The 16,560-nt window shown below is 35.2% G+C and overlaps 1 protein-coding gene across 4 annotated transcripts in view; it reads right to left on the bottom strand.

The window, feature by feature from the left end:
* Nucleotides 1-16,560, bottom strand: part of CTNNA2 (catenin alpha 2) — a gene marked incomplete at its 5' end in the record, with an annotated part of 1,039,969 nt that overhangs the window by 31,777 nt on the left and 991,632 nt on the right. For 2 of the 4 annotated variants that reach the window (XM_082642276.1, XM_082642278.1), the window contains 2 exons: nucleotides 11,572-11,706; nucleotides 16,072-16,177. In XM_082642276.1, the coding sequence (XP_082498402.1) occupies nucleotides 11,572-11,706; nucleotides 16,072-16,177 (241 nt within the window). Of the gene's footprint in view, nucleotides 1-639; nucleotides 784-11,571; nucleotides 11,707-16,071; nucleotides 16,178-16,560 lie in introns of all 4 variants that reach the window. The other 2 variants (XM_082642275.1, XM_082642277.1) reach the window with 2 other exon arrangements.

Below are 16,560 nucleotides of genomic sequence, written 5' to 3'. Positions count from 1 at the left end.
GCATCATTGTTATGACATGCAACAAAAAGGTAGCAAATTTGGTTGAGACACATTGAAATGGATGCACCCTAATCTTGCAAGGGTGGTGACTCTTTTTTTTAAATAAATATTTTAGTTTTTGCATTTGAAAGTTTTCATTTGTTTATATCAGAACCAAGTTTGTTGATAATTCTTATGTATCAGTTTCTTCACAGTTTTATTCTACAATTTTAGAAGAGCAGACTGATTCTCTGGCTAAACATTGATAAAGGATATTCTGTGATCCTGAAATCTTTCAAATGAAGAAGAATACGTTCCTAGACTTCCTTTATAGAAAGCTCAGTAAAAGACTACAGAATGGATTCATTCCACATATGCAATGACTTTCAGTCCCAATGGGAAGAAAGAATGAGAAATAAAGGAATGAAAATACCATTTTCAACTTCTCAAGTTTAGATCATGCTTGAAGAGTACATCTGTGTTGTGGAATTCTTGACTTAAATAAAGAATAAATAAGTAGATCCTTTGCCCAAAGTTGGTTAATAGTAAGTAAAGAGGGCTTGATTGGTCACATCTTTAATTCCTTGAAACCCCATCCCCCTGCTTTCAAAATTAATGTTTACAATGAGACAGGTTAGATCAGAAAGCAAAGTTACTCACCATGGAAGAATCACTGCTTCCACACCCGATCGGAGCTCCCTCAGCACAGGTTGGGAGGTGGGTAGAAAGTTGACTAGCCCTGCCCCCATCTATGACATCACAATCTACCTCATAAAAGGTAGTGAAAGTGCTCTGAACTCCTGTCTGATTTCCGAGAGATACAGAAAAGAGAGAGTGAGAGAGAGAGCAAGAGAAAAAAAAAAAAAAAACGTACCCTATTGGGAAGGGATTAGGGAGGTGGAAGAGGGAGTGGGTAATAGGGAGAAAGAGGCCTATGAAGGAATTATGTACTGAAAGAGATATGGGTGGGCCTCCATAATATTAAGCAGTCCAGCCATTTGGATTCCTCATTGGCTCTCTTGAACAGATAAATGGACCGTCTGGGAGAAGGAGGATGAAGCAGCATCCCGCCTTGTCAGGCATTGTAAGGGACAATTGTAGTGGGGTTCAAAGGGGATGAATCCCCTATTTAAAGCATTGAAGATCACCAAGAGAGAAAGCAAGGGCTGAAGCTCTTAACGCCTGGAACGGTACATGGGGAATGTCAGATGTCTTTCTAGGAAGTTCCATTGCCCTGCTGTGTGACCTTCAGCAAGCTCTCGGCCTCAGCACACTTAACCAGTACATGGTGCTAAAGGGATACTTACCTCTTCCATTGGGTTCACTGAGGAATTAACACACTCATTGTTGCTAGAATGGCAATTCTTTTTTACTGTTCCTTTTTGTACTCAAGCGTGAGTTGTGTGATAGGCACAATTTAAAATATAAGCCAATAACCAATGCCTAGTTCTACCGTTGGAATTTCTACCTCTTATAATGTTATTTTTGATATAAAATATTACTGACAATCTTGACTAAGTTTTTCTATGTGTACCAAATATAGCATACACCTAAAGGGGATAATTAGATCCGACCTTCAAACCTGGAGAAAAATCAAATGGCAATATTGCTACAATCACAAGGTCCACTACCCTGCTACTTTTAAAGGCCAAGTTTAGGTGACCCAGTAATGTTCAGTGACAAAACATTTTTGTCACATGCAGGTCTGTTATAGTCATAGTGTTATAACTTTGTTTAAAGCCTGATTCCAAACTTTTTTTTTTTTTGAAATCAGGCAAGATGGGAGAAAAATATGGAGAGCACTAGGTCTTTTTTCTTTTCAAATGTAGATTTAGAGCTTTAAAAACTGAACTGGTCAAAGTTGTCAAGTGAGTACTATGACAAAACAAAAGGAAGAGCAAGCAGGTCCTAAAACCATCCACATGGAAGCCAGATCTTTATTTGCCCAGTGGAATATACGAAAAGTGAACCTTTTTCCACAGAAAATATTTCAGTAAAGTTTCAAAATAATAGCTTACAATTCACAGCATCATAAATGGGTAAAGCCCAGAGCCTGTTTCTGTACGCAGATAAACAAAATTCCTAATTTGGATTTTTTTTCTGGCATTTTAAGCAAATACAGTTCTATCTCTAGTCCTGTCTTAGCTCACTAAATATCTAAGTGTATTAAATAATCACAATTATAAACTATACAAAATTGGTAGATTAAGGAGCATTTTGAAACACAGAAGCTAGTAAATTCAAACTGATTATGAATCTGGCAACATTACTCCCATCTTTTACTTCAAAATAAACGTTAAAGGCATTTAAAGAATGTCTTTAGAGAATTAAAGACAATAAAAAAGAAAAATATTGGCATATGAGAAGCAAGAATGAAATTGAAAATTTTCCTATATTTGGGTTTTTTAGTACTTACTAGAAGAAGCAATAATACTTTGTGTATGTTTTTCTTGCTGAATTATTCTCTTTTTATGTTCAATAATTCTAAGTCTAAATTCAAATTCTATATTTAACAGCTTTTATTGTGTGAAATTTCACAATCAATGGTCCTATAAAGCTATTTTCTTCCAATTTTTACATATTAGATCATTGACTAGTTGGCTTATCCTTGCTTTTTTATGTTTTATAACAATCCTGTTTGGCTTTAGAAATTAGCCATCTCCTGATTTTTCACTGTAGGGAAAGTGTTATTATTTTACCAATTCTTTTATCAATCAGTTTCAAAAATGATTATTATGTATTAGAAACTTATCTGTGTCATCTCACCTTTCATATAAAATACAGAAGTCACTATTTAAGATTAATGATGCCGCTGTCCATTCTTCCAATAAGCACTTTAAAATTTTTACTACCAAAGGATGTACACTTTTGCCAGCATTAAGATATTAGAATAAAATTGAGTTAAACACTTTTTAAATATTGAAATAAGACAAACTGGACTTAGATTATAATCTATTGGTTTTTTTAATTAATTATCTATTGTTTATCTGGAAATGGAGCATGTCTTCAGGAACCCAATGCAAAACTAGGCTGCATCAAATGGATGCAGAGTGGTGAACTGTGCTGACTTTTTAGGTGAATTTAGTATGATTGATTGCAATAATGTCTTTAGTTATGATATTAGTTAAAATAACAAAATTTTCTTTGACACAGAATGCAATGCCTGGATCAAATAATTTCCAACTCTTCTTAGGATCTAGCCTCTTGACATTTTTTATGAAAACTAAGTCTTATTACAATTATGGATTTGATGCATACTTCCTATGATATCACATAAATGGATGAGTTAGCCCTTCAAGGCAAGACATGAAGTGATTACAAGATTTCAGTCAAGAGACCTTATTATTGAAGTCTTGGTTATAATTCTGCTTGGACCAGAGTGATGTAGGGTTGGTTTCAACTTTTTGTTTGTTTGTTGAAACAAAAATGTTTTAATTCAACTTCTTAGTGCAAAGGATTAAGAAAAGTCAGGTGGAATAATTTGTACACTCCAAAAGAGTAATCCACAGATGTATTTACCCAGTAATTTATCATGGGAGACATGATCAGGCAGTTGGCATGCAGTGTGACCAAAATGTTATTATTAAAGAGAAATATTACAGTAAGAGAGAATACGATTAATTTTGATAGCAACATATTTGAATTGGGAGTTTCCAGATAAAGAGATCATGTTTGAGTTTGTCTTAAGAGAGTGTCTCACATATAGAACCTTGGGCTTAAAGGAGTACATGGTCCTTAGAAGATAATGCTGACTTCTAAGCATCTGATATCCTGGAACGTCTCTGATATCCTGGAACTTCTCCAGGATATTCTCTTTCAGTTGCAAAGTAGATTTGCAAAGGAAAACATATAAAAGAGGTCAAGAGACAGATTCTAGAGATTTGACAGAACATCTAGCCAGACTTCCAGTCAAGTTCATTATCAGCAAGGCATCTGTACAGATGAAAGTATTCAGAGAAAAGCAATAAAATAAGATACAGTATTGATGATGAAAGAAAAGATTAAAGTCTAAATTAAGTTTGCCTTCAAGAAAATAGGATTAGGATGAAATTTTTGAAATATATTTATTGCCCAGAAGGAAAATGACTGTTCAAGATAGAGTAAGACAATGTATTGTGAAGCAGTAAAAGAAATCTGAGCTAAAAACTCTTCACATTGCCCATCCAGAAGTCTTTCCTATTTGTAAGATACATGGGCCATAACACGGAGCATATTTCTCATCTAAGAGTTGTGATCAGACATATTTTATAAATCATTTAAATTAAGCTGGAGAAAGCATTTGACATAATCTGTAGGGACAGAATGTAAACAATGGAAAGTTAAACATAGTTTTATTTCTAGAATAGAGTAAACCAAGAAAACCAGTGAATACAGAGGTAATTCAACAGACACCCTGCTATTCCAGCTGAGAATGCTAAACAGTAAGATGAGAAACTAAATGGGGAAAAAATGAAAACAATAGACTCCACAATCTAACAAAAGCACAATGGATGGAAAAATTTATCCTTTTCACAAAAACTATTTGCTATTAGAGATAAAGAACTTTGAATTCTGTCACCCAACCAATATTTAGCACCATGCCTTTTACATTGTTGAAACGCAATGGAAACATCAAATTCAACAAATTAAAATATCCTTATGAGAACGAGCAATAAATATATCTCTTTGAACTCTGATTGTTATTTCATCGTTAGAAATTAGCAACGGATAATGGAAACACTGATCTTTTCCTAGAAAAACATTACTCCTCTCAGTTTTACTAGGGGGGTCTTTTTATTTCCTTTATTTTAGTCATCTGAGGTCATGGAATTTTGTGCAAAATCAATAATGAAATTCCCAGATAATGTTCGTATATGGTTTTGAAATTCATATTCTCTTTTTTACTTATTTATATATTTTATATCAACTTATTCATATTTTATCTTCTTTTGAGGCATGTCTGAGTAGGAACAACAACAACAACAACAAAAAACAATAGATTTAGGTAACTGGTTCAAAATAATGTATTTCTTGACTAGAGCTGACGAACTGAAGTGTATACAGGAAAACCAAAAAAAGAGGAAATGAGTTATAGATACTGTGTCTAAATAAAGGTATTCACTCAATGCTCTGGCTTATCATAATTATTTGGTTCAACTGAAGGGAACAGATAGATTTGGGTTGTTCTCACATATCCAAAACTACTTAAAAATGAGGGGGGATGTAGTTCTTAAGACACTACTACAGACATTAATTATTAAAACTATAGACTAATAAAGAACATCTTAGAATGAACTCAGACAATTATCACATATTGACAATATCTCAAAATTAGAACTTGTCTCATGGGAAAATGGTACAAACCAGTATATCTTAAATAGGTTTGCCTGTGTTTCACAGATATCAAAAGATATATGCAATCATTGTCCCTCATCTAGGTATCTCCCATGTGTCTAATTTCCAAGTTTTCACAAAATATTACTATTCATTTGATGCCAAATAATCCTCAGAATATTAACTAAAATCTAAGGCATTAATTACTAACCAATAAAGTATTTGCCTTCCTTCTTTTAATTCGAAGCTTTTGAAACTTGAAAAAATTCTAAAACCTAAAGGAAGGAAAGTTCATTGATTCAATGACAGGTATTGGCATTGACATTTCTGATGCAGAGACACTCTTCCTAAAGCCACTAACCCCTTCTACTCTTACAGGCAATGATGCCCTCAAACTAAAATAGAAACTGCTCAGCTCACAAGTTCAGGTGATGCAATCAAATCAATCCACTGAGTAGATCCAAGTTAGTTCAATCCATGTCTCCAGTCAAGGTCAAAAGAGTTACTTGCTTGGTTCACATACTAGTTTTGCCACAATAGAGTCTGTTTTCTTATTTTAGGATGAGAGCATTAGACTATAAAGTCTTTTTCTATGCATAAAACAATTCAGTAAGATAACCAACTGGTTTAATTTCATCAGTGGATAACTGATGTTTTTTTTCAATGAACGGAATTGACAATCTTGATAAGTTTAGAAGCAGTATCTTTAAGTATGTAACTGAAGAGTTACTTCTTATAGCAGAGCAGTATACCTTCTTCATTTGAGCAAGATTATTTGAATTCAGGGAGACAGCTTGAGCTGTGGTGCTACAGACATAAAGCTTCCTATGATGCCTGACACCCAAGGAGATCTTTTACTTTTCTTATAAACATTCTTATTTCCAATTTCTTCCAAAACTAATACCTTGAGTTTGTTAAATGTCACTTTTATAACACTGGGAGAATGAATTTGCACTGCAAAAATACTTAAGTGTTATTTTTCTCTGAAGGTTTGCATAGTTTGGGTTGTGCAAAAATCAATGACAATGTACATTGACACGGATGTAACGGAGGAAGACAACACGAGAATCAGAATTTAAGTGGCTATAGTTTTACCATCGTAACAGATTAGGGGGCAGGTTGTTGGGAGAAAGATTGAATTATGCAACAACCCGTCATACTAGCAGATTAAGTGCAAAGAACTACTGCCATTCTGAAAATGATAAATACCTGTTTAATTTTCTTATCGGTACAGAGTATCTCCACTACCCCTTCATTCAGATTTATAATCTGAAGTTTGTTTTAATTTTACTTCCCTGGATCTGGATTTTCCTACTCTCCCCAGATCAGAAAAAGTCTGTTAAGCCCAAATACTTAATGGCTTACCCTCTGGAAGGTCTGGATAAAATTCTTTGGAACTGCTGTGAGTTGTCTGAACACATACCCATTTGTTTAAATGAAGCACAGGAGTGGATTACAAACCCAAACTGAAAACTAGCAATTTAGATTTTTTTCCCATTACTACTATACTTTGATCAGTGGAGATAATCGAGAATTGACAATAGACAGAAGCAGAAGATATAACAAAAATGACTCTTTCCCCAAAAAGGGTTGTTTAAAGTACAAGTCTACACAACTAAGTACAACACTTGTTTCAGTGAACGTTTCATTCTATTACAAAATACTGACACTTTTTTTACAGAGTGAACACAGAAATTTTCAAGTAAAATGTAATTCTCACCTCAACAAAACACAATTATATATATATATATATATATATATATATATATATGGCATTGTATGTATGTATATATGTATATATATAGATATAGATATAGATATATAGATATACATATATATAGATATATATATATATATATATAGATATAGATATAGATATAGATATAGATATATAGTATGGTACAAATAAACACCATATTTTCCCCCAAACTGTATTGTATTGAATCAGATATGTCACAGTTGTCAACCATTTGTTCAGTTCTTGATTACTTCTTATTTAGGGAACAAGGAAGTTAAGTGTCAAATCACATGTATTTGTTGTGTGCATACATGTTTGCATATACATATAGCATATATGTATCTTCGATCATATGCCAGTGTCAGGTAGGATTGATTTGACTGTTCTCAGTTTCCAGCATTTTTATGAATATTTTTCATTTATCATCATGAATATTCATGTTAATTTTAATTTAGTCCAATTTTTTAATGGTATGAAACATAGGCTATAAGAGTAACTATAATTGAACTTTATTCTAGAATTTTCTCTTTACCAATTCAAATCCTACTGGTGTTGCACATTATACTTGTTCACCTTGTCAAACCTCTCCATAACCCAATTGAGACAAATTCAAATTTGGAAAGGAGAGATTAAAAGACAAAGAACAAAAGTGCACATTAGGGCAAATTACTCAGTCCCTCGGGAATAGGTCAGGGCTCCATTCAATCAGCCTGAGGACGAAGGGAACTAACATTCCTCACCTCTAAACTCTGTTCCTATATTTTGTTTGTGTGAAAAAAGGCAGTTATATGCAATAAAATCTATTAACTTTGTAACGCTTTCATGGGGAGTCAGCTATAAGTTATATCAGCATCCCTCCATCTCTGACCTGAACATCAAATTCCTGTCCAAAGCAGGGTTATTGCTCCTGTGTTCTGGCTTTGTTGTTATAATGGGGCTACTGTTGTATATGAACTTAAAAAAATAATGTACGTCGAATATTTCCATTTTATCAGAATGCTTGATATTCAGCATTCTATGTTCTAAAACCCTGTGTCTGTGTTTCCAATCTCATTCAGAATAATGTGCAAAGTATAAATCTTTGGGTAGCTCAAGATAATCAAAGGTTATAAAATGGTTTTCATTTCTCCAGTTCCATGTGTATATCTCCATTTTTAAAATTAAAAGAACCTATTAACCCCTCTGAAACCTAGTGAATAAAAATTAATTAAAACACAATAATCAAATATACAGGTAATTTCCATAGCATGACATTGGAACTTATTTGTATTCAAAATATATCTCCATATTGAAAAAATTGTGGCTCAAGTTTTCTCTCATGATGATATAACGCTGTCATCTTTAATGGATATTAGTTGCACTAAACTAATTTATAATATGCTATGGTTATAAATTTCTCTTTCCTTTGTTTTATCTTTTTCCTTCTTTCATGATTTTTCCTTCCTATCCTCCATCCTTTCCTCTTTTTCTTCTTTTCTTCCTTTAATGGTCCTTTTTCCAAAAAGCATGTAAACCAGCTTAAGAAATTAAACTACCAAACACCAAACACTAAACTAAAAAGCAAATAAAGCCAGTATATAAACTATCAGACTCTTTAATTGTCTGGGCTTTAGTTTCTTCCACTTTCTCTCTAACATTTATATTACTCTCTTTGTTTTTTTTTGTTTGTTTGTTTTGTTTTCGTTTTTGTTTTTTAATTCCCTTTCCTATTACCCTCTTAGCAACCAGGTGGAGCTGAATTGGCTCACAAATATGCATCTTATACTTTGAGGTTTAATAAGAATGGCACCTTTCCATTGTTGAGAAAAGTTTAAGCCAATGACTTTAGAAAATTGATTGCCAGCCAGAAAACTAATGGTGCTTCTTATACAGCAGTTGTGTGAATGAGCATATGTAGGCATATATTTTTTATTTGCTTTATTTCTCTAGTTCCCATGACTTGTGAAGAGCTTTGGCATCCACTGTCCCCATGACCTGTTGAAATTTCCTGAGCTACATCTCAAGCCAAAGGCAAATATAACAGAAGAAGACTTTCCCAGGTTGAACACACAGACTCACATAAAACATATACATGCTGACATGGTATATGTGCATTTTGTTTAACATAAGTTCATCATGTCAGCATGAGACTATAAAAACATGGTGCTCAGTTTTGAAATCCACATCATTTTCCTTAGCAAAATGGAAACAATCTACCCAAATCTCTTCTGTTTTAGTAGAAGCTTTGACTTCTAACAAATATACCTTCCTGGAGGCTTTTGCATATTTCAGGGAAGGAGCCACAGCTTTGAATCCCATGTACATAATGACACAGGGAAAAAGGGAGGAAGATTCAAGTATTTCTCATTTTTATTGCATTTTATACTATAGGAGCTTCTCCTTAAAAATATAGCAACTTTGTCATGTCAGATAACAAAATAAATGGGGCTCAAAGCATGGGCGCACTTTCTTGGCAAAATCATTGAAAAGTTTGTGTGTATGGGGTCTCACATTCTTGACTCTTTCAGAACTTTGAAGGCAGTCATTTAAGGCTATTTTGCAAAATAAACATATTGATTTTTTTTCTCCATTGGCCATCAGTGAAGGAGGATGAAGAATAAGATGGAGGCAGAAGTGGCAAAGACAACAGACTACACAGGCAGTTATGGCACCAAATAACAATCAAGCTTGGAAAAAAATCATGAAGAGACCAAGAGCAGGCCCATAACTGAGAAACATAAGCAAACCTTTATAATGTGTTTCACTCAGAATTATTATAAAGTTGTATAACATTCCTCTAAAAGAAGCCTTCTCCCATGCAAGGATTTATGAACATTGCCAATAAGACTCAAAGAAGGAAACAGGCTTCTTGATGGTGTTCTCAATCTCAAACACCTCTGCAAATGCCAACAGTGCAAGTGATAAAAGCCAGTGATGGTTTGGACTACATCTAAATGAGGAAAAGACAATGGAAATGAAGCTCTGGAGGCAGTGATGAACAATGGGTACTGAGAGGATGATGGAGAGTAACTCTGCCAGTAAAACTCGCTTAGATGAGGTTGTGGAGTCTGCGATCCACAAAGATGCTCTGTGCATCCATATAAACAATAAGATTTGGAAAGTAACAAATGAAAGCACACAAGGCAAGCTAAACAAAAAGCACTAGGTTCCACAGGTGCTGTATACAGATGGACATGAAAGCTGAATGGTATGGGAAACTATACCATTGAGGCTGAAGATAAGAAAGGAAGCAAGGGAGATGCAATGTTTTGATCACTTCTTGGCAGAGAGAATCTTGGTCATTACCAACTTGGTAGAAAGGACACACTGAAAGACAGATTGTTCTTGGTTGTTGAAGAATGTTGAAGCAGGATCATTTTGGAAATGCAAAGAGGTGACTATGCTTTGGGAAGAGGCACAAAACAGCAATTTACTGGGCTCTAGGTGAGACTGCATGGAACAGGCTTTCCAAATGGCATCTCCATGCAAACCAGATCAGCTCTTTTCCCAGCTATGTTTTCTGCAAGCCAAACAATATAGGAACTGAAATCTTTGGGTTCAAGAATGACTTTTCCACATAATTTTTATCAAATGGTCAACCTGCTGAATTTCTGAAAATGGCTTGAGGAAGAACTGAGCTTCATAACCAATCTGGTTTTCACAAGGCATTCACCATATTGATAATGCTCTCTTCCTGGTAATGCCACACTTAAAATGGCAGCATCATGGTTGACTGGGAAAAGAACTAAAGGTAGCAGAGCCACACTTTGGAATTTGCAAGTAGTTTATAATAGATGGCACCTTGTGTTGAAAGAAAGGGACTGAGGGAGGAAAAGAAGCCAAGGTGAAGAACCTCAACACATACATTTGGAAATCTTGCCAAGAAATCATGATCCTTCTATTCATTGAACTTCTTGTTTCTTTGCATTTGATTAAAATGGACCAGATATTTATATTTTCATGAGAAGGGAAACACTGAAGTGATTGAACAAAGGATATATAATTGTTAGTGTTTGACAACCATGTTAGTTTTTGGCAACAGCACATCAACCTGTGTTAAATTCAAACATTTTCTGGCTTTTAAGGGTTACTGATAACCTAGTATGCATTGGAACCTGATGAATGAATTCCTATTGTTTTAATCATCTCTAACATGTGAACATTATCCACACATAGAGATGCTTGCTCCTGAACAGAGAATGAAAATTGCTAGGACTAACAGAGGGAAGTAGACTTACAATGAGTAAATATACAAAAGCCCCAAATAATTATAATAGTTACAGCTTGGCAATGAGTTTCCAGACTATGAAATTAGTTTTCTTGTGAAGAATGGAGATTTTACAAGGCTAGTATAAACATGGGGTAATTGGAAAATCAAACTGTTCTTTGTGAGTTATTGTAAGGTCTGGAATAATGGTGATAACATTTATTTTTTTAAAAAAAAAAAAACCTCCCTATGAATCACTGTAGTCTGGTGTTTTTAGCAGTACTGTTGCCAAGAATGCTTGCCTTGGAAGTACAACAGTGGGAACTTGAATTGTGAAGCCCAGGTCCCAGCTTACCCCTGACACAATGAGCTCTCCTCCCAGATTCTGTACTTCGGCTTTCACCTTGCTGCAGATATTAAGTTGATGGCAATACAAGGCAATTCGTTGAAGGTAGGCTAATAAATCCTGCTTACATGCTGAATCGGGACACTATAAAACATTAAAAAAAGGTCATCTCAATTAGTAAGTACTCTTCAGTTTCTAATACTTGCTATATAAAAGCTGTGAGAAGAAAAGGTTTCACTGTCATATACCTTAATTACAACCATTCAACTTAACTTCTTTATAATGCATTTTAGGAAGGCCACAGCCAATAGGTTAGAATGGTTAGCTCTACTTTGATAAACTCTATACAAAAAATATTGATGATCTCCCGGAAAGTCTTACTGGGACTTCTGGATACATTTATCAGTATTTTACCAATTATCTTCTAAACTACTAAGCAAACAATATTCTATAGGTTTTTCCTGAGTGGCCCATTCAAATTTCACTACATGCAAAGTTATTTTAACACAGAGAACAAAGCAACAGATGCTAGAAGGAAATCATCCTGTGTGGCAGTCTCTCTGCCATAGTACAAGATAGAGTTTCAATTCAGTTAGTTGGGGGAAAAGGCACTTGTTTCTTTTGGCTTTCTAAGACATGTATCATTCACTAAAGGAACTCTATTACACTTCTTGAAATTCCATATTTATCCAAATTTTAGCAACATGATAAACTTCCTTTAAACAAGAGACTCTGAGAAGGATCAAGACCACTGTAAAAGAAAAAGATTTGAGTGAAATGAATTTGAAGCCAATTGAAATAAGCTCATAAGTGTAAAAATAAGACCATTCAAAGGATGCACCAAAGATTTTGAATTCTCAAAAAAATTCTGGTGACCATAGATTTTTAATTCTCTTTGTAATGTAAGTGGGTAGATGTTCATCACATACACACTGAGCAGAGTTGAACACTTCCACATACATTTACATGATTCCCTAAAGCATTTCTGAAGCTTCAATGCCAATGGTTATCCAGTAATTGAAATATATTTCTATTGTTATCCAAAGTTCAGCACAAAATTCTCCAGGACATTCTACTGTTCCGACTCAATCTGGCACTTGCAAAGGACATATAATCACCAGATCTTTGATGAAACACTGTAAGAAATGACTACCTACAGCCCAAACCGAAGTATGTTATTTAGAATAAGAGTATGAGACAAAGACTCCAGCTAAGTTTACTTCAAACTCAAGAAAGGGAAATCTTTTATTAATACTGTGAAGCCAGTCATTTGACATAGCCATTTATTTAGTAAATGACAAAGAGGTATTTTGTATATATAACACTTACCATTGTGGTATTTTTTTCATTAACTGCATTTATCAAGAAAGAATCCCACAGAGACTGTTTTTAGCTTCCTACAAGTACTTAATACTGTAATATTTATCCTACTCCAGAGACTCATATACTGAAAGGAATTAACTTTAAACTGATATCTCCCTAGAGGGCTGACAAGGCTTTTGATACAAATACCTTGTAGCAAATTAAAATGGAAGTTCTATCTCAATGGAACAGTAATTACAAATGCAACAGTCTGTAAAAAATTTATATTGTGTGCATATCTCAAATCTTCATAAAAATATTGTCCAGCAAGATAAGGGCAAGCAATCGACATTTTGGAAATGCTCATTCTATTCTGTTTTTTAAACTGAAGTATTTAAAATACACATAAAGGCATGATGGACCAAGAAAATAACTCTTATACCATGGAAATAGCAGAAATGGGTGCAGAATTTGAGAAAGAAATGCCCCATTCAGATAAAGCATTAGCAAAAATTGTAAGTTGTTCCACAACTGATGATAAGAAGGATACCACAAAGAGAGTGTTTTGTTTAACTTCATCTATTTATTTTTTGTTGTTACATCATCATTAAATAGCATTTTAATATTTTGTCACAATCTCAAAATACATCTAGAATCCTGGGATATTTGTGTGTGTACATGTGTGGTGTGTTTTCCAGATACCAAAACTGTTTGGGGCTATGTTTCATGTTGCATAATTGTTGGAAATAAGGATCCAAAATTACAAAATCAAAAATAAGAATCACAATAAAAAAAAATATTGAGCTCAAGGAGCCTAAACATATTGAGAAATAGTTTCAGCCACTGAGATTCAGAGTATAATGGAAAGGCCATCCAAACTCCATCCGCTTTCACTCCTAAGAAGGAGTCTGTCCAAACACAACCTGGTTTCAGAACCACCCGCCAATCTCTGGTCATTCCACTCATTCCAACATTTTGCAAAACATTCCCTCAACATTTGCAGAAAAAATGCAGCATTATTTCCTGGCTGGTGCATTTCTGTATGTTTGCATGTATGCATGAATATTTTCAAGTAAGTTCGTTGCCTCTCCTGTCTTATTTTTTAATTAATATTATTACTTATTTTTATTTTGGTTGTGCCGGGTCTTAGTTGCCACACACGTCCTCCTTAGTTGAGGCCAGTGGGTTCCTTAACTGTGGCATGCAAACTCTTAGTTGTGGCATTCGAACTCTTAGTTGTGGCATGCATGTGGGATCTAGTTCCCTGATCAGGGATCAAACCCATGTCCCCTGCAGTGGAAGGCAGATTCTTAACCATTGCACTACCAGGGAAGTCCCTCCCCTCTCTCTCTCTCTCTTTTTTTTTTTTTTATTTTGCTGTACGCGGGACTCTCACTGTTGTGACCTCTCCCATTGTGGAGCACAGGCTCCGGACGTGCAGGCTCAGCAGCCATGGCTCATGGGCCCAGCCGCTCCGTGGCATGTGGGATCTTCCCGGACCTGGGCACGAACCCGTGTCCCCTGCATTGGCAGGTGGACTCTCAACCACTGCACCACCAGAGAAGCCCCCTCCCCTCTCTTTTACATGAACTTTCTGGAACTCAACCTATGCTGCAAACTGTAGCATAGGGAACTCAACCTATGCTGCAAACTGTAGGAAGCTTGGCAGTTGGCATTGTCCTGAAGTTAGCAATTTAATAATGCTACAAATTTCAATCCCTACAAATTTCAGGAAATTCTCAAATTATAATAATATGTAAATGAATTAACTTTACTATTGAGTATTTCTCAAAAATTCAAAATAAAGCAAAAAACCTTCCTTCAGATGAGCCATCATACGTATAAAAAAAGTTAAAGTGAGACAATCTGTAGGCTTATTTTAAATGTAATTCTAATAGTTTAATCATGTATTTTTCTTTTTAGACTTTGGAAGATGAGTAAATCTAGTATTGACTTGAAGGATTCTAAAATCGGGGATGCTGAAGACAACAAGGATTTAGAGAAACAGTCATATTAAGGAATGAGGGAGAACAATTATAGTAAGCAACTCATGGTCTTAGATGGTCCTAGGAGACTAAGGGGGAGGAAACAATCCTAAATCTTTCATTGTCTCCAGAGAGCATGATTTTTTGTAGTCTAGTAGGCAAATTCATGCTCATAATGTTTTCTCCATGTAAATAACAGTTTATATAATATTTTCTATTTCAGAATCTTAATTTATATTTTAAAACATTTTCCTTTTAAAACAGTTCAAACTGTAAGCCACTGGTTGCTTAAAGAGATTAGCATCAGCTATCTGGAAAAGTATATTGCCTAAAGTACCCTTAAAAGAAATGGCCCATTATTGCAACAAGACATATTTAGAACAGGATTTTGGAGTTCCAATTCAGCAAAATAAGATGAAACGTGTGGAAATAAGCTCAAGCACTCAACATTCAGATTGATAACTATTTTAACGTGTATCTTAGTTCAGTCTAAAAGCATAAAAGATACTGTTGGGAATTTTGTTAATCTCTGATGACCTTTGAGTCTGGATGAAAATAAAGCTGAAATCTGGATGTTCTTGACTATGTGGTCTCATCCCATTTATGCTAGGGCATAAATTATTATGAGAGCATCATTACAGTGAGATCAATTATAAAAAGAAGTAAAGTTCTTTCTTTTGCTTCCCCCTTGTGCAGTGTATATGACTTTCTGAATGAGGACAGCTGGGATCCATGATTCCTTGGGGATTATGTCTCTTAAAAAGTGGGGGGCCTCCCTGGTGGCGCAGTGGTTGAGAGTCCGCCTGCCGATGCAGGGGATACGGGTTCGTGCCCCGGTCTGGAAGGGTCCCATATGCCGCGGAGCGGCTGGGCCCGTGAGCCATGGCCGCTGGGCCTGCGCATCCGGAGCCTGTGCTCCGCAACGGGAGAGGCCACAACAGTGAGAGGCCCACATACCGCAAAAAGAAAAAAAAAAAAAAAGTGGGTACTCTTCTTTCTCAAGGAATTTTGATCATTGGATTTACTAGTCCCTCCTGAACTGAACCCACCTTTGGCATCAACTCGGTCTCCACAGAGTTAGAGGGCAGTTTGTAAAATGGTAGCGATTCTCTACAATTCATTCTTCAGGGGCATTTTATAGAGTGCATAAAACCCATTACAGAATGCAAGAGCTAGTTAATGACCCCACTCAGCATGTGCTTGTTCTTCTCTCTTATATTACCTGATCAGCCACAGCTCGGGCTAATTTGTCCATTCGAGAGCCTGCTTCGGCAATTTTCTTGGCGGCATTAATCACATCAGATGTATTTTTCAACGGGCCTTTGCCTCTGAAAAAACAGACACAACATAATTAGAAATCCACTTTATGACAGGAAATAGACACACCTACCATATTGTTTGTTCAGGACTCTGCTTTTGTATTTGATTTGGCTCTGACCAAGTTAGAGGAAATTTTAATGTTTTCTTGATTCACTTCAATTTCCATGTAAATAATTCACTTTACTTGCATTCATTTTTAGGGAATATTTTTCTCTATTTGGATGTGCATGCTCCCATTTTATTCTTTACATGCATTTCTATATATTTTAAACAGAGGTTCCTTAAAAAAGGTGATCACCACAAGAGCAATGGGAATTTAATATGTAAATGCTTACCATGTGTCTATGCTGTTGTATATACATTTGTCTTCATAACAACCCTAACAAGTAGG

The sequence above is a fragment of the Mesoplodon mirus genome (genome assembly GCF_964341445.2).
Source record: "Mesoplodon mirus genome assembly, chromosome: 14".
Taxonomy (NCBI): domain Eukaryota; kingdom Metazoa; phylum Chordata; class Mammalia; order Artiodactyla; family Ziphiidae; genus Mesoplodon; species Mesoplodon mirus.
The sequence above is the reverse complement of the archived record's forward strand: the minus strand, read 5'-3'. Positions and strand labels throughout refer to the sequence as shown.